Source organism: Calypte anna, chromosome 6 (assembly GCF_003957555.1).
Source record: "Calypte anna isolate BGI_N300 chromosome 6, bCalAnn1_v1.p, whole genome shotgun sequence".
NCBI classification, from domain to species: Eukaryota; Metazoa; Chordata; class Aves; order Apodiformes; family Trochilidae; genus Calypte; species Calypte anna.
The window spans coordinates 23,945,189-23,969,909 of record NC_044252.1 but is presented as its reverse complement, the minus strand read 5'-3'; the positions used below and the strand labels follow the sequence as shown (position 1 = coordinate 23,969,909).

At 40.6% G+C, this 24,721-nt stretch overlaps 1 protein-coding gene across 1 annotated transcript in view; it reads right to left on the bottom strand.

The window, feature by feature from the left end:
- SORCS3 (sortilin related VPS10 domain containing receptor 3) overlaps window positions 1-24,721 on the bottom strand; it is a 290,222-nt gene that overhangs the window by 71,923 nt on the left and 193,578 nt on the right. Inside the window, exons 6-7 of the mRNA XM_030453271.1 lie at window positions 9,699-9,763; window positions 2,724-2,842 (exon numbers count right to left, since the gene is read on the bottom strand). Of these exons, the coding sequence (XP_030309131.1) occupies window positions 2,724-2,842; window positions 9,699-9,763 (184 nt within the window). The remainder of the gene's footprint in view (window positions 1-2,723; window positions 2,843-9,698; window positions 9,764-24,721) is intronic.

Here is a 24,721-nt window from a genome sequence, read left to right as displayed (position 1 = left end):
ATTATTGATTTATAATAGCACTGTAACATTTTCCATATTCATCTTTGCCCTACCCATTAGGCACATTTGCTTTGAGTGCACAGTTACACAGGTTAATGCTTCCCAAGAATCTTACATTACAGGCCTGTTCATCAGCTTGATTAGAGTGGATTTTCACTAGTAAATAACTGTATGCAGACAATATAAAACACTGATATTGGTATCTGGGATTCATCTTCCCTAATTTTGACTGTCAAAATGTTAGAAGTATTCTCTAAGCTACACTTAGACTCTTTCTAATATTAATGAGAAAGGTCTCTCAGAGAGAGACCCATCAAATCCTGCAATAAGAGAAGATAAACTGTCCCTGAAGGTTTTGATTCCTGAATACAATTTAGAAGAACACAGACTATTTATTTATACCAAAAATCTACTGTTTTCATGTCCAAAGTTAAAAAAGTGGGCTCCTTTCTCTACACCAAGATATTACTTCACATTTGGTGAAGACAAGAACACATGCACCCATCCTTTATGCAGTTATTAAACCTCACCAGGCCCTAACATTTAATTTTATATTTATTTTTTCATCTCTAATATTTGAAATTCAAAAGGGCTGGTTCCTGCATTTCTGTCCAAGATTATCCAGACAGAATGATACACGTGAGACACTGCACGCACAGGCAATCTGACATATCCCATAATAGGCAGCTACATCACATAGCTTGTGAGACTAATGCATCCAGAACACATCAGCATTCCTACATATGTACTGAGCAAATACTGCATAGCCCATTGACCACACACTGGACACGGTGGATTTAACACTTCTCAGCTCAGCAAGGTGCGTGCTGGGAATCTGAAGTGCCTCTGAGCTATTCCAGCACTATAAGGACTCGATTCATGCCCACTTTCTGCAGCCACTTATGACAGGCTCCTGGGCAGTCAGAAATCCTGCAGGTGTGATGCAAAAAGAAGGGAAGGGGATAAACAGCCTGGGGAAGGGAGAAACTACTGCCCAAAACAGCAGAAATGTTGATCATACCATTAATTTTTTGTTATAAGCATAAGCATATGATTTTCACTTCAAACACTCATTAAGTTATAATGAAATATTGCTAAGGATTTTTGAGGCACTTGAAATATTACATATACATACATGCATGTGTTTGGGTAAACATTAACTTGCTTTAACTTGAAGCAATTAGCAGCTATTAGTTTGAGCCACTTACTAATTAGAGGCAGAGGAATGCACACATCAGGCTGATGTCCTCACTGCCAGCATAAGTTTCTAAGATGTGCAGCCTTGTTTTAACAGAGGTGGGAGCTGTGGAATGACAAATGTCTGTATGCCTCATACTACCCATAAAGAATTGGATGTTCCACAATACCCTCAGCCACAGGCATAAAACACCAGATTAAAAGTACTGCTCTGAAATACTCCTTGGAGAGTAGAGCATTTATTGATTGGAAAGCCATTACCTCTAGTCAAATCATGACTTACTGAGTTGTAAAAGTTACACTCTCAGTGTATTTTAGCAGCAGGTCTCCCCATGATGCCAAAGGAAGTGGTAGCAGGCTGGGTTTCATGGGGAAATGAAGGGAGCTGTGGCTTCAACAGCAATCAGTCATCTCCAGAGCAGCAAACTCCCCTAACTTACAGAAGCTGTCTGCCATCATTACTCAACTGCACGCAGTTTCCACATTGCAGTTCTCTCAGGTCATATGAATCCAGTCTTCCATCTAATCACCAGCCTTCCCACTTATGCTGCCTTTTCTACAAACAATTTCACAATAAACAGAGCAGAAATTTCTATAATTTCAATGCATTCAAGAAAAATATTCCCTGAGAAAGTTAAACAGGAGCTTAACATAACTCAGTCTTACTCAAAAGGGAAGCATATGTTTCTTCTGTGCAACCGGGATCCAAGCCCCATCTCATCTCCCCTCTTCAGCATTGCTGAAAAGAAGTTAACATCACTGTGCCTGTAATCTCTGTGTCTCCTGAGCTTCCTACAACCTGGAACCACTGTAGAGTGGCTCCCAGTTTTCACCCAAATGACAATCTTCAGAAAATGTTCTTTCATACCATACTACTTGTTCTCACACTTCAACAGGTGTGAAGTGGGGAGAGATGGCCTTGTTCCACCCAGCCCATGTATTCTCGGGAAATGTCAAAATCAAGCAGTTTCTCATCCTGTTTCTGTTACTTTCTCCTCATCTCCAAAATCACTTATCAATTTATGACTAGCTCATAAATTTACATCCATCTTCCACTTTGAAGTTGCCCCATAACATCTTTTTTCCAGTCTCTCTGCTGGTTTACCTTCTATGGCAAATCTTTTTTCACTCCATTAGCTATTTGACTGACAAATCAGCAAAAACCTTTGCATTTGGTAAAATGATCACTCACAACCTTCCTTTGTTCTTCTCTCCATCAGTAGCTTCTTTGTGTCTTCCAAGTAACGACAACAATAGCAAGTCAGAACTTTTGAGAAACCTCTGTACTTTTATGACTGTTGATGAATGGACTTTCAAAATATAAACCAGATTCACTATCAGACAAGTGATGAGCAGAGAGATTGACTGTATTATTCCAGACTGCATCACCAACCTAGGACAGGTAAATACTGATACTCAGCTCTTATGACTTATTGTCCTATAATCTCGTCCTAAGAATATGCCTCCTCTCTTGAAATACCTTGAACAGGCAGAATTCATGTCAGGTTCTTATCAAGTCAACCCACCTGAATAAAGATATATTCATCCTGAACAACAAGGGAGCTGATGTCAATGGAGCGTGAAAACGGCCCACTCCTTTTGGTCTCCGAGCACTCCTGGATCCGACAGGTCAAATAGTGGGTGTCTGTAATGGGAGAATATGCACACATGAAAAACACCCAAGCAGAAGCCTGTTTCTGAAAATGTTATCAGCAATTCGAGAGAAGGTCTCTGAAGGGAAGCTTAACCTCATCTCCAACTAGCTAGACATTATTGCATGCTCTACCTCCAGCCTTTAAGCTGTAACTGCTCTCTGGAGTCAGGAATTCATTGAACTTTCATACTCCCTATTCTCTTCCCCAAAGCACAGACATCCCTCAAGAGACTGGAGTTCATACCATAAATGCAGAGTACAAATCATAAATGCATCAGAAAACTGATGATGAGACCATATGGAGCACAAAATGATTTCAAAAGCCACATAGGTAGAATTTATCAATTGCACTTCTGTGCTGGGAGTTATATCTTAGTCTTGATGAGGGTTTTATTGTGGTAGTAGCAGACAAGGAGAGGAAAAAAAAATAAAGTCCAAAACAGCACTATCAGGTTTAGCCTATTTTGCTGTGAAAATTACAAGAAATTCCCAAAATTGAGTCTTTATAGCCAATATAGGGTAGTAGTGAAAATGCCATGGACATGACATAGCATGACTAGCTGAAAAGTCCCACCAGAGTTACATGCACTGCAAGAGGCATCAAAGGCTTCTGTCTAGAGTCAGGATGAGGAGACCATCACACTAATGGGATGCCTTGTCAGTCCTTGACATTCCTTGAGAGAAGATATGGGACTGGGAGAACATGAGGAAGATATAAGGCAAAAGCAGCCATACAGAAAGTTGCTCAGAGTGGCAAGAAGAGAAGCACTCACTGCCAGGAAATTGGCAGAGGTTACAGGGGATTAAGCATTATTTTACTTAAGCTGAGAAAGGACCTCATGAAATCGAACAATCAAGGAACAATGTCTCTGGATGTATGCAATCTAAATATGCTATCTCTGCCTTTTAACTGCTCTTCTGAAAACTGCAAATTAGGGAGAAAATGAAAATACAACTGAGCTGACGACTGCAGTGATAAAAGGGTCATATCTGTTACATTGCAGCACTTCTAGAGGCTTCTGAGACTCATGCACTTGTTCAGTTTTCTACAAAAGGGAAGGACAGAGCATCAAGGAAGAAAAAACTGAGTTTATAAAGGCTGGGCTAAGTCTGGTGCAGTGTTTTCAGTTCACACCTGCACCTATTAACAGGGATCTTGTCAAACAGAGCCCAAAAGGATGAAAGGGAAGTTTAAAAGGACAGTCACTAGCCTAGCAAAGCTGCTTACAGGATTCTCCATCCCCTAAAACCTGCTATTGTCCTTAGTCTGTCTCTTTCCAGTGACAGCAAAATGTAGTTCAGTGGAAAGCACTGGGGGGCATGACTGATATCTTCTGACACTCCACTGCCTTCCCAGATTAAAAAACAAGATTCACAAACTGGCAGTCTCCCCTTCCCTAGCCTTGTTCCACCAAGAAACCCTTAAGAATGCAAGGAGAATGCAAGTCAGAGGCATTGATAACAATAATAATTTTTTAAAAGCTATTTCCCCACCCAAAAGTCACAGATTACAATCAAGCCTTAACTTAATAAAGATTCATGACCCACTGCTTGACTGAAGGTTCATGTTTAAGGGCTGCAGACCTGGTTCTGGGTTAAGGCACCGGGAATTCCAGGTTAACAAGGGCTACATGGCTGATTCAGAGCAGTTGCATAGGTTTGGCACAGCAATGAAAATGTAGTCCCACTGCTGATGCTAAAGCAGCAGAAGATGTTGATGGTGCCAGCTCAGAGTATACGGAGGTAACTAAAGTGTATGGTGAAAAATAATTGACCTAGAGATAGTGCCAAATAACTGAAGTACTATAGTTGTGATTTCTCCCAGCATAAAATACAAGCAGTAGCAGGGAGTTTGGGCTCTCAGCTGGGATAAATTAAGGTTCTTCATCAACTGACACGGTCCAGAACTGCTATTTACCTGCTCACCATGGAATCTGTAAGGCAGCTTCGTGGTATATAAAAAAACTTCTCAAAAAACAAGAAGTTCTCATAAACTGTCGTGCTACCCAAAATGCTCTGCAGCCTTGACTTTTCTTTGAGGTAACACTAAAATTAGGTAGAACAAAGGGGAGAGGTCAGGAGCTGCATTTTTAGAAGCTCCTTCCCTCCGGTATGTTCTCCCACACAGCTGCCTGGATATGCTTATTCCTCCAAAAAAGGGATAATTTACTGCTGCTGAGTGACAGAATGGTAAGAGGAATAAAAACCTGTCACAAATAAATGCAAATAAATCACAAGTGTTGACACGACAACGAGCTTCCTGCGTATTGGAAAATGTGTCATTTTGAGTGTGTTACACCAGCAGTCATCTGCACACAAAGAATGGCAATTGTTTAATATTCATGGGAAGCTGGTAGTAGAAAAAGGGGGTAGTTTACTACCCATTTGGTAAATGTAGTCTCTTTTTAATTTATTTTCATATATTTTACAACACAAGGCTTATGAAAGAAAACACAGACACAAAAAAATTATCTTCAAATCTGTCTGCCTTTGGACTTGAAAGTCAAGCCTCATGTAGCTTCCTACAACCCACAAAACAAACCAAACAAACCCAAACCAAAACAAACCCAAAACCCAATTCCCTTAAAATAAAATTTAAAACTATGTGAAAATACAACAGCTGACAGTTCACATTTGTGTGGGGCTGGAAGCAAGAAACACCTCAAGTCCATGCTCAAGCTTCTCGAAGGGTATGATCTCTTCAGGAGCTACAGTCCCATTTGCAGAGCACATCTTCTCCTATATGGAAAGTACAGGGCCTCTCAACAAAAATGTATCCTAACTTCCAAACTGTTGTCTCCCCCTTCTCTGAAGGGAGGTAATTTTTTAGGCCTGTTTTGCACATATAAGAAAAAAAATAAAACGATGACTGTCTGAGAGGGCAGAGGTCATGTGCCCAGGCTATACCTTCAAAGTATTGCTGACCTTTTGCTGAGAGATGCATCTCTTAAGGGAGGCTGGCTTCTTTCTAGGGATTATTTCCAATTTATATATCGTCCCACACAACACCAGCATTAGGGGTATGGGGCTTTGGGGTGTTGGGTTCTTTTTATAGTGTTCCACTGCAAAATGAGCCAAAAAAAGCTCATTTCCTATACAGCCTCAAAAGCTTCTCATGCTTATATGTCAACATCCAGCTACTTTCTCAGCCCATCTGTAAATGAGGCAATATGAACATCAGCCAGCCTGGAGGGTTTGCTGCAGCTCAAATCCCAGCATCCATACCTCCACATAAACCCTTCCCACCAACATATATCACTTATGATTAGGGAAAACTTTCTCAGCTGTGCAGCCACTTTTCAGTTGAGAAGCTTGAAACACTTCCCGTTGCCAGTTAACAGTCTCCCATCTTGAGAACTTGGAGTGCACTTTTACTCTTAGAAGTGATAAAACTGAAGTAATTTCTTGAAATTTGCACTGATAAACTGGTGAAGTAAGCCAAGCTATTAAATCTCTTCTTTGCCTGCCAGCCATGACAGCTTTGGCAGGAAGCAGGAGCACAAGTGGCTCTCTCTGGTGGGCAGCACCCAAAGATTTGGGCCCCTGAAGGGAGATGCTGAACCAGTCAAACCCATCACTGTGCTGAAGGGTGCAAAGGGCACTGCAAATTACAGAAACAAAGGACAGCATGGGCTGCTCCTCCCTGGCAGGGTTAAGAAGCCAGCAGAAAGCAGGCATGGGGTGCCAGCAGGGCTGACAGGGAGAAGGGCAGCTGAGAGAAACAAGCTGCATTGGCAGATTGGCTCAGCTTCGGTCAGGTCCTGATGCCAGGCAAGATTTGAAATCATAAACTGCCAGTGAAGGTTAACACAAAAGGCAGATAAAAAACTAGTTGGCCTTGACAATTTTTCCCCCAAAGGAAAAGAGGATCTAGGATTGTCAAGGGGAATTTAAATTATTTCCCAGGAAATAATTACCCTGTTTTATCTTTCTGGTTAGATTTTTTGCTGCTCTTTTCACTTTAATTAAAAATCTGTTTATTGCATTGTATCTGTGAGTGGAGAGAAGATTATCTCTCTGAATACCACAAAGTTTAATACATCTTTCCCAGGAGTGCTGGTGGGTGTCAGTGTATTTGTAACAGTTCCCTTGCATCCAACCCTATCCTTGCTATTGCCTATTACACCCAGGCAGAAGGTACAATGCCCAAGGCTCCTACATGGTTTCATAATTTAAAAATGCAAGCCTAAATGATTATTCTGCTACAATAGTTCTTGCCAAGATGTTGAAAAAAATGTGAATGACTTCATCTGCTACAAAACACAGTAACAGCTTGAGAATAGCTAGACACTGGTATTACCAGCATCCTACAAATATTTGAGGACAAAAATTTGAAGAGACTGATGTGGCACTCAGTGCCATGATCTAGTAACCACAGTGGCAGTGGATTAATGGTTGGACTTGATGATTTCACAGGTCCTTTCCAACCCGAATTATTCTGTGACACTGCAGCAGATGTTTCTGCAGACACCCTACCACCCTGTAATGACCAAACAGAACTCCTGGAACAAGACATCTTTGAGGAGAGATAGAGCAGTCAACAGGACTTCTGCCATCCAGTTCCTTGATCTTATTGATAGTCCTGACTCATTTGTGGGTAAGTGAGGCTCTAGGATGCCCCACCACCTCCTCCCAGCTACTGAACATATTTTACACTCTGTATCTGAATTAGAATCAGATAGTTATCAAGTCCTATTACTGTTACAAGAAAAAAAAATGTTCAGGAATCCAATCCTAAATACCTTTCCCCAAAAACCCCCTTATTTATTTATTTAAATAAAAAAAAAGCATCAAGGCAAAGAGAAGAGGAAGTATTCTGTAGAAGAATTATGTACTTTTAAGGTGGCCAGGGACACTGAAGGCAGGGATTCTTGATCCTAAATTGAACTGACCAATAGGAATATTCAAATCCATGTCTGTTAATACATCAGATGGGTGACTGAGTCACCAGACCAACCTAAGAGACATGAAAACACCTCCTTTTCCTTCTCCCCACTACCGAGGAAAACTTTCATCAGGAACTTTCTGATGAATAGGAGATAACTTCAAGAACCCATTTTCCAGCAGGTTTAAGTGTCTCAGCCATTTCACTGAGAGCATGAATGCCCATTTTGGTTACAAAACCAACTAGGAGAAAATTTCAGCCTCCCATGCCTAAGTACACAGAGCTGTACCATTTCACACCAGGTGAAGCTATAGCTTTGAGGCAGTTTAAGTCTTTTAACACAAACTATATCATTTTAAACCATAAAAGCTGGAGCAACACTGTACTTTTGTGCTATGCTTGGCTGGGAGAAGAGTCATTCTGGTGCTGTCCCCTCAGTGGGACATGCCAGCAGGGCTAGAGCAGCCCACTGTGTCCTGCCTGTACCTGCTGTCTGCTGGGATGATGGCTTGCAAAGGGCTTATTTTGCTGACACCAGTGGTTGAAATCTGACTTGCAGTGAAACCCTCGATACCATCAACTGCCAATTTCAAAATGCTGATTTTATACATCAAAACAAGAACAAACTGCAAACCCCCAAGCAAGCAAGACCTGAAATAAGTTGTTGGCGAACTCGGAAGACATCTTTCAAATGAAGTTTCTGCATCCTTGACACATCTAACATTCAAATAGCTGGGTGAGCAAATTTAAACTTAGTTTGAAAACAGTCTCCATCAGCAGTTTGCATACATACTTGCTTTTTTTACTTGCTTTTGGCCATTTTTCACATCATCCCTGCAACAGCACACACAGCAGAGCAAAGGCACTGAAGAAGCCTCCCTACCTTTGCCACCCACCTGATGGCCTGTTTTGCTTTTTCCAAGTATTCCATGAACAGCTGTCACCCCTGAGCTTGTACTGCCTGGTTATTTATTCAGCTGCCATGACAAAATAGCTTTTTAGAAGATCCACAGCTTCAGAGAAACCACCCTGACAGACAGGAGCTTGTTACCACAACATCTGGCCTATACAGCACTCAATTAAAACAGAAGAGTTTGCAAATAACAAGTATGAGGCCTTTTCCACCCAGAAATCCTCTACAGCCTTTGTCCTATGCTGCTTTTCTATACTGTCTATACAATAGTAAGAGGGACGTGTCTCACTGCTGTGCAGTATTGAGCTGGAGTAAACCTGGCTTCACCCCACGAGCTGTAATTCCTGTGTAAAATATCTAAAACACTCTGGAGAGAGTGGTGGAAAAAGTCAATTTACTTTTAATTCTTGTTGTCTTCTATCTAGGTTAATTGCATATGAATCCATTCTGCCGTAAACGTGGTGAGATTAATTTCACCTAGGAGTACAGAATTTTTTTTTCATTCTCTTTCTTCAGATCCAGGCACCTTTTCAAGGCCTGTGATGTTTTGTTATAGAGCACCTGTACATGATAAGCATAACTGAAAAATCCTTTCAATGTGAGGCAAAGGGTACCTGACACATAGAGACCAGAGGAGAATTCTGACTGTAGGCAGTTTCTCAGGCTGCCAGGTACAACCCAGCTGTTCTGAACATCTGGAAATACACAGAGGCTGTACTGCATAGTCCTAGTAGCCCATAGCCCAGCTTTTTATGATTCATGTAAAATTTGTGATACTGAAACCAATAAAGAGGGAACAGAATAGACAGCTTCTTAGCCCAACAATATGTGCTTCTGCCCAGCCTCTCCAAAAATGCAAGCCTGGCAGCCTCTGAATTGCCTTCTAGGGGCTAAGGATCAGAGTATGCTTCCCACCAAAACCCCGAGACACCCATCTTTCCTATCAATTAAAATATAAATGGGGAGACAAAAGGAGTAAAGTGAATTTCCATTCCCATTCTGCTCATGACTCAAAGCCCACTTTTCCAACGTTGGCGGCTGGCACTCACGTCCATTGGCTGTCCGGGCTTCCATGTGCACCAGGTCCCGTTCTTTATCCAAACCAGTCACTGACCTGGGGGGAGGACAGAGAGAGAAGGCAGCCAGTTAGATAAAAGGCTGCAATCAGACAGAGAGATGGTGAGGGAAGTAAAAAACAGTTCAAGTCTACCTTGTGATACCTGGCATATACGTCCCTACCTTCTACCAACTTAACCTCCTTTGTGTTTCTACACAGCACACTCTGAGGGCCATATACTAACCTGGAACACTTCTTCTGGTTGAGTGAACCTGCCTATGCACTTTGGATACAAGATCAAGACTGCAATGATCATTCTTGTAGTGGCAAAGCAAGCTGATTCCAAGATCCAGTAAAAACAGGGCTCTGTTTTAATACTGTAGGAAAGAGGAGGGTGAAGCACCCTCACACTTATACACAGCAACTTAAAAAGGAGCTTTACTTGGTTGAATAGCACCATGAGAGACTGAGCTTCTTGATCTACCCCCAGTTTGCTAGGCAATCTTACTATTGTATACTTCAATTTCCCCATTTTTGAAAGAAAAACAAAGATATGCATATGCACGGTGAAATTCTTATAAAAAAATATGAGAAAGTATTCATTATTCACCCCGTGATCCCATGTCATGGTCCTTGATAATCATGAAACAATGCATAATGAGTGTCTTTGACTATCCTGTTTTAAACCAAAGCACCTCAAGTTAATTCTTGCTGTGAATTGTTATTTTATTCCCTAAAAAGATTTTGCAAGGCACATTACAAAGACAGTTTCCCTCCTGGCAGAGGGAAAGTCAAGCTCAGAACAGAAATGTTATTGTTAGTGTCCTGGCTGATAAGAATCACTGAGAGATGAGTCCTAGCAATGGTTGGCAGGGGAAAAAAAGATGTCCCCGTGATTTATGGAGCTGCTTCTCCTGAGTTAACCAAAGGGTTAGATTAAAAAGGGACAACAACAAAAATCAGTTTCTAATTTGGTGGAAGCTGAATTTGATCCAGTAGATTGAAAATAATAGATTCCCTCCAAGATAGCCAACATTCACTGTTCCCTAATGCTCTGAAACACTTTTATCAGAAGCTTTTGCTGCTTTGATCCTCGGGGCATCAACAGTGAAAACATTTTAAAAAAAGAGAAAAAAAGGAAAAAAAAAGAAAAAATAAAGAAAAAAATAAAAATACTGATGCTCTGATACATTTTTGTGGATCTCACCTCACAAAAAAGCACAGTGATTGAAGCAATGACAAACATAGGAATGTGCCAGAGTTCAGCTAAGATCAGCCAGTGCTGCAAATGCCAAAACAACTCTGCTATGATCCAACGTGTAGGTAAGTGAAACTGGCACTGCTTCTTATCTAGAGTACCACAACAACAGCAAGTCCATTCACAACACAATGTGAATTGTGGCCAAGAAGCCCCAACACTACAAAACAAAGCTGCACAGACAGAGCTTTCATCATTCTATTCCCAGTGAGAAATAAATAGTCTGCTCCTTAATCACTGCCATCGGTTTCAGGGTGATCCCAGAAGAAAGAAAGCTGTTTGTTGTCAGTGAGGATGTGAGAATGGGCCTGAGTCCCTGTGACCAAGTAATTATTGGGGTCAAATCTTCCAAATATCTGGACACATTTAAAAGTGACAGGACAAATAGAAATTCCTTAAAATGGCAGTGAAAAACATTAGGGTGTGCAGCAACATGATTTCCTGATATACAGATATATAGAAAGGGCACACATCTTTCTAGTCTATAGCAGAAATGTTCTGCCTGTTTCCCATATATAGCCCTAAATGCTGTAACTTCAGCTTTTCAGCAATAATGACCCTCACCTATGACATGTCCATAGGGACAGAGGTACATCCTTATCAACATATCTATCTATCTATCTATCTATCTATCTATCTATCTATCACAGCTTTATCAAAGGGACAGTAATTTCAGCACCTTCAGATACAGATTGGGAACACATTAGGAAGCTGTTCCACAGTTCTTCTCAAAAGGCTTCTTACTTAAACCCATCCTTCACCCTGGAGCCTGCATTCTCCAGGCTTCCTTCTGGAAGGCAGACACCAGCCTTGAGCCCAGAGCTGGTTGCTGTGTCCTGAGAGCACAGCTCCAGGCAGCCTCACCTGCTCCCCCCAACACCTCCTGGATCCATCCCATCCAGATGGAGGGTGTACTGTGGCCACCCCCCCCCCCAGCACTGGGGCAAACATAATGTTGGCCCAAGTAAGAAAAAGCAAGTATGCCACAACACTTCATTTTTAATTTACTATTCATTTCTAAAGGGGCTGTAATTAAAGGAACCTAAGTATTTTGCAACAAAATAAAAAATTCTTATTACCATTGTGTATTTGCACACACAGTTGCTGTGGATCTACTCACAATGCTTATTAAGTGAGCACCAGAGGACAACAGGAGTACCCTGAAGTACTTTATTCTAGCTTGAAATTGCTTTCCAGTGACATCTGCCTGTTTCCTTAAGTTTTAACAGTGATTACAAAAAAAAAAAAAGTACCAGCATACAGCACCTCCCTAGTACTCCTCTACTGACCAAATACTTCAAGCGGAAAAGCCCATAAAACAATCTCCTCTAACCCAAAAGCAAGCTCCTGCTATCTGCTGGCAGATAACAAGCCTGTAAAGCAATGCATCGGTCACCCTTCCTTCTCCCATACCAAGTCACTCTCTTACATCAAAGACTGATTGCAAAACAAATCCCAAACAATGCTGTTTCTTCATGCCTCACCTCATGTCTGTTGCCACTGGCAAAGAACACAGCTTTGCTTTGCTGTGCTCTGACTCCTGAAAAAGGTTATTTTCAGTAAATGGTCTCTCATCATTTGTCTGGAGAAGCTTTACATGGAGAATGCAAAAAGTCAGGCAGTGTGAAGAGAACGATGTGATTGCAAGACCTGGTGCACAGCTGCAAAAATGCACACAGACTGTACAGCTTTCCCTTTATCCTTCATAGTAATTTCTCCAGTCTTGAGAACTCACTCTCAGGTCACGTGAGCAGCAACAAAACAAGAAAAGTCATCTTCAGAGCCTTGTATTTTCTCATACTTTATCTCTCTGAAGAACATTTGGAGGATGCACTGCTCAAAACTATTTGAGTAGCTAGTGTGATGAGAGATATCAGCACCTCCTGACTTATCCTTTCCCTTGCATGTTCTCCATAGCCAAGTGAAGCCCACAGAGTGGGATGGCTGGGAAGGGTTTCCTGGCTTTCTGGCTGACAAGCAACTCTATTTCAGAGGCTTACAAACACAATGTTTAACAGCACTTAGAAGCCTAAGCTCAGCTTGAAGACGGTTTTCCTGCCACATGGTCATAGTTCAGGCTCCATGCACAGCTCACTTCTGTATTTTATATGTGCACAAACTCTAGACAGCAAAAACTAAACCAAGGTCCAAAAAATGCACCCAGGTATGTGGCTGTTCTGGATGGCTGTAGGGAGGAAAAAAGGGCACTCCCATAGTAAGCAACCATGCTAACTCAACATCCTCCCTCCAGTCCTATTAATTTAACACCGCTCAGATTGGAAAATGCTGAGACGATGCAGGAAGAAGTGACAGAAAAGGTCATTTTTTTCCTGCTGACATGTTCCCTGACTGCTGCAAAGGCAGTTTTTGAAATGTGGAGCCTGAAGCCACTGTTGCAGCTGGTGATGGGTCACTGGAAAATTAAGAATTCAAACTTATTATCAAACTAATTAAAAAACTAAATCCCATTAGTAAAGAAGAAATGGTTGCTTTTTCTCTACCTTCTGCTGCTTTTCCTTTCATCTTCTCATAGCAACTCTTGGTTTCCACAAGATCTTTTCTCCATTCTTTTCAGAAGCAGACAAAGAAAGAGGAAAAGGAAAAATGTAGACTCCTGTGTTACCTGCAGACTTCAGCTCGCTTTTTCTCCCAACTCTACTGTCTTTCCATGGAATAAACTATTTTTGCATTTTTTTCTACCCATTTTCCAGATATCAGGCATTTAGAGATGAAAACACTGAGATTTAGCTACTCCAACATCTTAGTTGAAAAATGCTCAGCAATTCAGACTACCCACTGTTGATCCTTGCTCCCTAAACCATTAGTAGAGAATAAGTGGCACTCTTTTTCTCCACCTCCAGGACCCATTAGTTTGTGGGTGTGGAGATGGCTGTTACTGTTACATCAACACTTATGTCAAGGATTTAAAACAAGGTGAAGAACTGGGTCACAGATACCAGCCTTTTGAACTTGGTCTGGATTGTGCTTGATTGAACTTTTGGCCAGGATTGTGCATGGTTTCTGACCAGTCAAGACAGCATTCACCAGCTCTGGATTTGGAAATAAAATCAAAACATTTACAGCGGATTGAGACTTTCCCAAGGTGCCAACTTGGGAACACATTTTTGCAGGTTGGGATGTCAGACTGAAAGTAATTTTCTCTGCTTATGTGAAGAAATGGAGGAAACAGATGGAGACTGCTTAGCAGGATGTTGTGCAGTAGACAAGGGCAAGAAATGGGAAGGAACAAGGCACATTGTGCAATAAGATGTAAAGGAGGAAAACCACGTCCTCTTGCTGCAGGCAACTGCAGTCAAGTTAGTGGATATTGCCAATTAGTCCACTGCAATTTTAGTTGTATTCTGCCCCAGAAGTGAATAAACATGTGTGATACACCAGGCAAGCAGTGCATAGGACTAACACATCCAAGCAACAAAAGTATGATGTCCTTATGGGAAGATGGGAGCAGAAACTGATCCATACAATTCCTGCTCAACTGACCTGAAGTTTTCCACAGAATGCCATTGGTAAATTAAAGATACCTTTCCAACATGGGCCAACAGGCTACCTTCTCCAGTTGATATGGCATCACGTTTGCCTACATATCAATAACTGCAGTTACCTTCAAATGGACAGAAGGATTCTGTGTAGTAATCTTATTTACTACAGCCAGGTCTAAAACTAGATCCATCAGGCATTAATTCTGCATATGTAACAGTGGATGTGCACACAAGCAGCATACACCCCAGGCTGACAACATGCCATAAGCTACCTTAGGTAAGAACACATACAAATGTTGATCTTTTGAAGGAAAGAATGCATTTATTAAACACACAAATACAGTACCATTCTCTGTGGCTGAACAGGGAGGGGTGCTGCTGGGTGGGGTAGGATGTGATGAGGTTTCTGAAAAGTAATGGACAAAATCTCCTTGCACAGCATACCTCAAATGAAATCTGAAAAAAAAAGATGGGCAGGGAGATATTGTAATAAAGTGTCATAGGCAGGACTCTGGAGACTTCTACATCTTTTCCAGTGCTAATTTTCATGATGCTAGAATTCTGGACATCGACAGAACTAATTGTTGTGAGATTTCACTTACAAGATAAAGTGAAAAAATTACCAAGTGTTTATTCTCAAGTAATTTCATTTCAGCAGAGCCAATCCTTTTTTAAGAGGTCCCAATAAACTGTAAGTAGGTGTTTAAGGAGGTGTTTGGTATCTCCAAGGAAACAAAACTTCGGTGTTCACAACCTCTACATGTGTTTCCACGTGTGCACACTTGTGTCTGCACCTCATCCTCATCCCCCTTGCTGAATGTCTGAATAAATTACACGTTTACAAATTACAGCTCAGTGGATTACAGGTCCCAGAATAACCAAGCTGCTACACACACTGGCTTCAGAACACTACACAAGCTGCTTCACACACTGGTTACAGAAGGCGAGGAAGAGGGAAGAGGTCCAAATCAATCTTTCCTTGAGGGAAAATTTGACATTGAGGACCAGCCACGTCACCAATCAGTAGAGAATCCACACAAGACAGCAGGCTCTGCTGCACACAGAAACAGTTTTTTCTTCTTCCCCTTACATAAAAGAAGCTGACTCTTTACATCATGGAAATCAAGGCAACAGAAAAGAAATCCCACTGAATTTGAGAGCACCTTTAAAGACACTTATCTACATAACAAAGCTGCTGTTGTTTCCTGTTTTTTCTTTTACCAGTACGCTAATACCAAAAAATTGAGAAAGTACAAATCATTGTGTCTATTTCTCATCCAGTTAATAGGATGGGACCTTTAAAGTCCTCTGAAAATTGCTCTCCAACCTACATTATAAAACCCAATAAATATAACCAAATATTTCTGAAATAGACTCAGAAAAATGTGTGGGTAGAAAGTTACAGATCCTTACTCACAGCCCTGTTGTGATTCCAAAGGGCCAGCAGCACTGTCAGGCCACGTGCTGGAGGTGGCATCTTCATTTCCCAGTGGTGCCTGAAATAACTTCCCAAGGGGACTGAGACTCCTGCAGAGAGCAGCTCCATCAGGGCAGCATTTGCAGTGAGTGTTCTCCCAGGTGCAGCCACAGGCCTGCTTCCTCCTTACCAACTAAACTGCTCCCATCCAGCCTCCTCTTCCTGACTCATCAGGGTACAGCCCACCTGGGATATTTAAAAGCAGCCCTGAGGGTTTATCCTACATGAATAAGAAGCCTCTTTTTACCAAGTCCTAGCAGCAGGAGCACTGGGATATGGTGGAAGTAATGGAGCATCAGCTTGGCATAGTAAGATGTTTGTGTCTTGAAGACATCTCAAAGCCCCCTGCCCCACCTACACTCAGCACAGTTGAAGGCATTTCTAGAGAGCTGAAAGAGAATTCACCTGGGATTAGAGATCTGCAAACTTAATGGTGGACAGGCTTGAAGTATATTCCAACAGAAGAGTTTGACTCTGTTATGCCTTCTGAAGGAACGGACATTTTTTGCAGGACACATTTTTAATATTCTAAATTTCAAGTCCTTTGAGGAAACAAGAATAAAAGCAGATCTTTTGAGACACTACAAAATTACTTGTTTTTAGCTTTATCTCCCTTTTCATCCTTCTTTTACCCAACCACCTTTTTCTTTGTTTTTTTTTACTTTGGTTTTTTTAATTTTTTGGAGAAGGAGAAGAAAAATCAGAGAAATGGGAATTCAAAATGTTGTGTCCAGAAGTAATTTTGGTAAACAGAATCTAAGACAAATTAGGAAAAATCTAAGACAAAGAAGGGTGAGGTGAGGGGGTGGAAAGCCATTCCAGGGGACTAGTTCATTCTACTTAAGCAAAAATATTTGTTTTACAATGGAAAATCTGGCCACACAATAGTTTACAGGGGGTGGTGGTAGGGTGTGCTACGTGGGTTTTTTAAGCTTTTTGGAAAAATTAATTAATCAGGTAAGCTATACTTTTTAGCCAGTTATGCTTTGCTCAGATCTGTAAACTCAAGAATAGAGGTTTTGTTTCTTTTCCAAGACTGTTTACTGACTTACTGAATGACTTTCATCTCTTTCCCTGCATTTAATTAAAAATCAGGTTAGTGCCTACTATATTATGAAGCCCAGCTAATTAATGATTGCCTAGTACTTTGGTTACCCTCCTTTAAAAGTCATGTAGGTGGGGAATCACTACAGATTATTGCTTTGGTTTTTCAAGAAACATGAATCAGCCCTGTTTCCAGCCACTGTAGAAAAGCAAAGACTCAAGATGCTGCCCATCAGCCAAGGACTTCACTCAAATTTTTGTTTCCCTCCCCAGGAGGGAATGTTCAGAAGACTCATAACATTCCTTTGAGTTTGTCTCCTAGCAAAAGCATCTTAAAAATTACCCATTCAAGTAATGTTTTGCACCAAAATAAGGATTCTCAGTTCATTTTGTGTTTAATTGCTGTCATTTGTATGAACATTTTCTGACTGAAATTGTGACATGCCTGAAATGCTAAGGCTCAGTGATTCAGCTGTTAACAGAGTTCTAGGCAGAATACCACACCCCTAAAAAGCTTCAGAATGAGAGCATCACTTAATAACAAATGCTGCAGTAGATGAATAAAAATAAAATTTAAAGTTTCCAAAGAGGGGATGTTGGTATGATACTTGGCACAGGCAAAATGCTGATGAGCCCCATATGCCTATGGGCATTTGTGCATTGTATTAACTAAGGAAGGATGAGTGTCCACATTCCCTGTTGCAGAATCTTGTGAAAAATCACCCTGGGATAGTATCTAACATTCTGGAAATAGATTTGTCTTTCAGCTTATGCATTTTGGAGAAAGGCAACATGAAAACCAAGATTTCTGTCACAAACCTTTTGTGACAGTTTTTTCTCCTCATTTCAGATGCTAACCTGATGAGAAATAATGGCTTAGGTCATTCTTTTACTTTTAACCATCCACCAAGGAAGGAAAATAGAGAGAGGGAAGAAGGGGAAGGATGAGAAAGACAGAGAAGAATAAACTACTCTGTTCTGGACCAGCAAGCATAAATAAATCAACATTGTCTCCTTGCCCAAAAAAATCACACTCAATTAGCCACTGAGAGTGAGATGCTTCACTGTCCCAACATCCACAACAGGAAAAGACAAAGAAGTGTGGAAACAAAAAGGATTCTGGCAACAGTAAGTTGCAAAGATAGACTGTAAGTACAGCAAGTCTGTGTGGCTATCACGGGTAAAAGCAACAATGACAAAAAGTCTGCAGATCACCATGTGCCTTGTGACAAGACAGATCTGCATTCAAAACAGAAGCATCCTCAGAGAATGGAGAAAAGTAAAACTGCCCCAGCCACGTCCAGGTCCCTCCATCAGTGGAAAAGTGACATTATAGCAGGAGAGGCCTGAAAAATCATGGAGCTTTTGTGGGTTCCTTTCCTTCCAGCTAGATGGATGCACCAACATTGAGACAAGGCTGCCCAGGGGGCTAAGCACTAGACACACTCCCAGCTCTTCGCTATGGCAGAACCCAAAAGCATCCTCATCCCCAGTGCATTTCCCTTTCCAAGTAAGCAAGCTCAGGCAGGATGCTGCAATGGCAGTTTGTGCTGTCAAGTGCATGTCAAGTAGTAAAGATGCATGGTCAAGCTGTAGGTAAATCAAGAGCTTGTCGTTGTTAGGTTCTTAATCTCCTGGTATAGATGAGCAGTAAAAGGAAAGAAACACAAAAGGACAAACAAAAGTAATACTCTGCTGTTTTCTAGCCTCGAGGCAAATTCCAAAGTGTCAACACATTGTTAAAATCTAACGATTTGTGGAAAAAAAAAAAGAATTCTAGATAAGCTACAGCGTATTCTGAAATGGCTTTAAGGGAGTCACTACTGCAGATTCCCCCTAAAATCAATGTTATGCTGGAACATGTCTCCTTCCTTCAAAAATTTAAAATCAAAACCTGATTGTGGCCAACATCTAAGAATCTTTCTGCACCCTTTAGACAAAAAACCTGGCAGAGTTTTTGGGTTGTTTTTCTGTATTTTATCCAACAAAAAGCAGAATTTTCTTCTATGGGAGAAAGCCCAGATCTAACAGCAATCAGTTCTGAAGTCTACAGGCATAATTTGTTATTGCCTCTGTCCTTGCCGGCAGTCACAGATTAGCATGTTTCTCTGTCTTAAACTCAGCTGCAGAATTTCTGATATTTAACTGAACATGGAAAAGTGTCTACATCCCATTTTTATCGTCTTCTGCCCAATGGAGGACAATTATCTGTGAGATAATTACAGAGCTATGATAACCACTGGCATCTCCTCTTCCAATTACCTCAGTACAAATATAACAGTAAAACAGCTTCACTCACTGGCTTCTCATCCTTGTTCTGAATATGATCAGCAAGAGACAAGTTACCAAATCAACATTATTTAAAAGAACCTGTAGTGCAGCTAATAAGATACTTCTTCCCATTCTGAGATTCTGATGTAGCTTCACACTCACTGTGCTTAACAACAGCAGAATTAAACTCATCTCTTTCTAGAGGAGGCTCGGGGGAATGCCAGAGAAGGAAAGGATGGGAGTTTCAATTTCTTCTCTTGCCGAGAATGAATTCTGCCTCATATAACTGCTGATGAATTGTCATTTTAAGAGAGTTTGTTAATTTCCAAAGGCAGAAGGCATAAAGAGGGATCTCCTTTTCTTTAATGGATGTTACTGAGTGACACAAACAACTTAGGTTTAAATGAGTGCAGAAACATCTTGTCTGTTTAGCCATGGTAAGACTGCTCTTTCTGCACAGCATGGGTTCAGGTCCTTCTGTTAAATAAAACAAGTGATTTTGTTCAACTTAATGGCATGCAAACTTCCAAAGGCTCGGAGACTGAAGTCAGTTAAGGGAAAAGAACAGGAATTTATCAGGGATTTATTTATTCTTCCTCATTCTTCTTGAGAAAATCTACCTGAAAAGCTTTGAGGAGTGACTGAAAATCTACTTTCAAGACAATATGGCCTCTGATAATATTGATGTACTTAGTGAGGAAAAATTCTTCAGAATGCAACTTTCCCCAGTGCAAGAACACTTCTAGCCCCAGCTGTTGTAAAGAAACAAGAGCTGTAAAAACCCCTACAAAGGTGCTTGTCTGGAAATCCAGCTAAGCAAATCTGGGATGAGGTCTGGGGCAGCAGGGAGGCTGGGTCCTGGAAAGCTGCTCAGGTGTGTGATGTCAGCAGGTGTTCTGTCATTGAATGAAAGGAATGGAAAATTAGAGTATGTGAAAAGGCCATTCCTCAACTTCTCAGGACAGTGGTGATTTCTAAAATGATGCCCAAAGATATCTCTGTAAGTCATCTAAAAGTAAGACATGTTCTGATCCACCATGAAAATTAAGCCATTTGCCCAGAAACAGAGACCAGCATGGTACAGAGCAAAGGCCAAAACCTAAGCCAAATCCACAGAAAAAACGGTAAGAATATTGCTTGCTAGCCAGGGAGCACAAAACAGAGTACTGCAGTCAGCCTGTCAGCCTAGCTTTGGATTAACTTTGCCAAGCTATGACAGTATGGGAGATTCCCATATGCTTCAGGGAGATGCATTATTCAATATATTAATTAGAGGGCTGGCTTTCATCACTGCTTCCTATGAAGTATCACAAAGAATTACTCTGGGACTGTTACTGACAGGCTGAAATGAATTTATGTTTGAGTTGATGTGCATCAGGAAGAGACAAACCAAAGTCAGCTTCCAGCACTGGCTGTGAAATCCAGCAATGGAGTTCAGACATCTCATCCCTGTTGGATGAGAAGGAAACATCCTTTAATCATGCACTGTCACTACAGACACCACCTTGGGATACAGTCCAGGGATCAATCTTAATTGGGAGAAACATTCCACAAATTCCTTCTTAGATCTTTCTTACTAGCAGTTTATCTGGTTTGTTTCAGCCTTGGGTGCTTAGTCACAAGAAAATGAGAGGAATTGCACAATGATCCAAGACTAGCAGTGGGAGAAACAGGAGTAGAGACTGGCCTCTTGGACATACAGAAACCTGACATGAGACACCAAAGCAAAGACTTTTTGATAGCTGAAAGCCCTAACTGCATTACAATGTGTGACATTTAGTGGTAAGCATTGAACATAAAACCAATGAATAGAAATATTTCAGTCCTTACTTTCCAGTCTTAAAAAAAAAAAATCAAAAATCACTGCCAGTCACAGTACATTAAAGCCGTAAATATCACAACATATCACATATTCTAAAAGCCAGATACCATTTATATAAAGGCATAAAGTTACATTAGTAGAGAAGGGGTATTCCCTCCTTCTCCAAGATACACAAAATTCCTCAAGCAAAAGGAGGCCTCAAACTTGACTTATTCCAAAATTGCCCTCTCAGAGAGTTTACAGCACCTGTTAAAAGAACTCATTCTAGCTCTGCTAGCAGATGCTATATGAATTGTGAGTTTGCTAACATGTGGGTCTTTTCTTGTGGTTCATTTATTATGTACTTCCTGATTTGAAAGGCGAATTTTAAGTATCTTAAATTATTTTCCTTCACAGTCCTACACAACCCTTGCAGCCAGTATGCTTTTTTTTTTTTTTGCCTACTAGATAGAATAGCTTTGAGCCCAGGGACCCTGATAGCATGGCATCCACAGGACTCTAAAACAGACAAACACTTATTTTCCTGGGAAAGAAGGCAGTAATGGGAGAAGAATCACACAACAGCAAAGTCAAGCAAGGAACATCCTTTAGTGGTTCTTCCAATGTATCAGACACTGTTCAGAGCATAGATGCATAGCAAAGAGACTAAATGAATCAAATTTGCTTTATAATATCAAGCCAATGGACAGCATAAAGTTTAAATATACACCAAAAAAGCGAGTATGTTTGCTTTTAGTCCCAGGTGAACTACAAAATATTCTGTGATGATCTTCTAGTAATGCACTGGGGGGGGGGGGTTTTGCTATCTTCTTCAAAGATGTTTCCCTGGGTTCAACTATTTGTGTCAAACTCTCATAAGTTGTTTTTTTTTCTTAAATAATACTGTGCTTAAAAATTGGAATGGTAGCCTGAACATTGCGCTAACCATAGAAGCAAATAGAACAGGTAGGATTTAAGCAGTCTCTATTAAACAGTCCTTCAGGGTTTCCCAGAAACAGAAACTCAAATTCTTTCTTTTTCTTAGGGACATTTAAGATTTTGCACTCTTAGACACCCATGAAATTTATCACAAAATGCCTGGAAGAAAATTAGCAAATCCATAGTTGAAAAACAGGACAGGATTAAGATTAGGAATTAATATGATCATGGTCAAAAGAAAAATATAAAACTTACAAATGTTTCTCCAATGTTATTGATCACTCTTGTAAAGTACTGACCACAGTTGTGAAGAAATATATTATAAGCATACTGAACATCTAACTTGGGTATTAGGGACCAATATCTGCTTTGCAACACGGAAGATCAAGAGGGGAATAGGAGTTCCTTTAAGTAGGTTTCATCCAAAAAAGCTTGTTCAGATTGCATTCTTTCCATACTTTAATTTTAAAAGCTCAAATATTGCACTGAGATTTTATTAAAATTTAAAAATAATTTCAAAAAAGGCACTCAAAAATCCACCATTTCATAACGTTCCTTTGTTTAAACTTCTGAGATAAATATTTCCATAATGTTGCCTTTAATTATAAATATTTTTATTGACTTGAAACCTTTTCAAAAAAATTTAAACTATTTTAGCCAATAAAATGTACCCAACATTATATCCAGGCTCCTTCTCCTTCTGTGCCAGTGAGTTATTGTGTAATCACAAACTAGTCAGCTATCATCTAATGTCTGTAAATGTTAAATATCTATAGTCCCAGCCACATTAACTGTAGGCACACAAAATAAAAAGAAAATCCCTAACCTTGTAGGTCCCAAACTTGTCCATCTTTTAAGTAAAATAACATCGGTCTTTTATTACCATGGTGTTGTGATCTTTAATTAACTAATGTGACCTTGCGAGGAAACCTTCCAATATATGCCAAGACCTTTTAAGAAGGTCTCCTGAACTCTTATTACTGAGCTTGAGGCTAGAGTTTGAAAAATTTGTTCTCATCATAGTTCATGGTCATAGTGGCTTGAGATTTATGTCAGCATTAACCTCTGGAAGAAAAACCTTTCTGAGGTGTGTTCTTACTCACAGGGCATGAGAAGCAGGTCCCTTAGCACAGGCAAATGAGTCATTAGCCCACAGGAGCCTCTATGAATAGGTCCCTGTTCAGTTCTTCATTTGCTGCCTGCATGTATAGCCACTGGGTATAAATGCATCCAGAATGCTATGGTTGGTGTTATCTGCAGCTGCCAAAAGGGAATTATTTCTTTCATACACAGCCCCACATATGGTGTGGTTTTAATTCCAAAAAATTCTAATGCAAGATTAATAATCAATTTGACATTTAAAAGACTATGTTTTGTTAATACTAAACTTAGCTGTAAAAAAATCAGGCAATGTTTCCCCAGCGCTGCGCTATGGCACCATCTGGTAGCTCATGATCAGTGGGATTTAAGGGAGAGATGGGCGCATATTTGACTAACCATTTCATTGCTGGCAAACTACTCAAATAAAGGTAATTTCAGCTGTATCCAAAGGTCATATCTGGAACTGCAGCTGGAACAGTCTGTGTGGACCCAAATTGGCACTGGCATTAGGAAATATCAATGCTGTCATAGAAATGAGGAAATAAAAAGAAATGCAAGCCTCTGCCCAACTGCAGATCCAAACCCAGATCATAACCATTTTTAGACCCTGAGGTAAATCCCTTATCTTCTGCTGCATTACACTCAGATATCCAAACCAGCCTCCACTATAGTCTTCATCAAATTCAAGCTGCAAATAAATAGAAATACACTGGCTACATTTCATCACTGTTCCAATCCAAAATCATGACAAAAAAGACTGAAAACCTTGCCTTCAGGAGATAAAATTTGCTGGCTCTTGCTTCAAACAACTGTGACAGAAAAGCCATAAGTCAAAGTATATCCTAAATGGATGCTCAGCCCTTTCTCCCATTAAAAGCATAGCCTGTTCCATTCAATTGATTTGAATCCCTGGAGTTCAGAAGCATTATGGCTGAGAGTCATGGATACCAAAACAACCATTTGTTATCAGAGAAAGAGGAAAAAGTAATATTTTGAGGAAACTCAGTGAGAGAATCATCAGTCTTTGGGCTAATTGCCTGTTACCCCACATTTTTCCTATTTGCAGACACAAACACTGCTCCCCAAAGCCAGGCTAGAGAACATCCTATTTGCTTCTGCTCTCCCCCCCCTCCTGCCTTATTGGTGTTTTCTGCCCAGCTCTCCCCACTAGTGAGTATTTCTGTTTCACTGACTAGGCTCAACCTAGGCACTGACTTCAGTGCTCGAAATAGCCCCTTAGTCATCTGAAATGCTGTAAAAATTTCTTCTCTTCCACACAAATGTTTTTTTCCTGCTTCCAGGCTTTGACAGAATCACTCCAAGTCCCAGGCAGCATGTTTAAGAAAAATTAAATATGAAAGAGAAGGGTAAATGTCCTCTGCACAGGATGGCAATCCCTGTGTCTGCTTTGTAAACGTAGGCAAGGCCTCCCAGGACAGATGGACAGGGGACAATATTCACAGCCATTTAGCCATTTAAGTCACCTTGTGGAATTCCATATTTTTTTAAAAAATAAGACATAAGATTATAAAAGGTCTTCATATGCCACTAAAGCCTCTTTTAACTCCCTAGTGCCTTTCAGTGTCCTTAATCCACTGAAGTAGCTGATATCACAATATTTGAG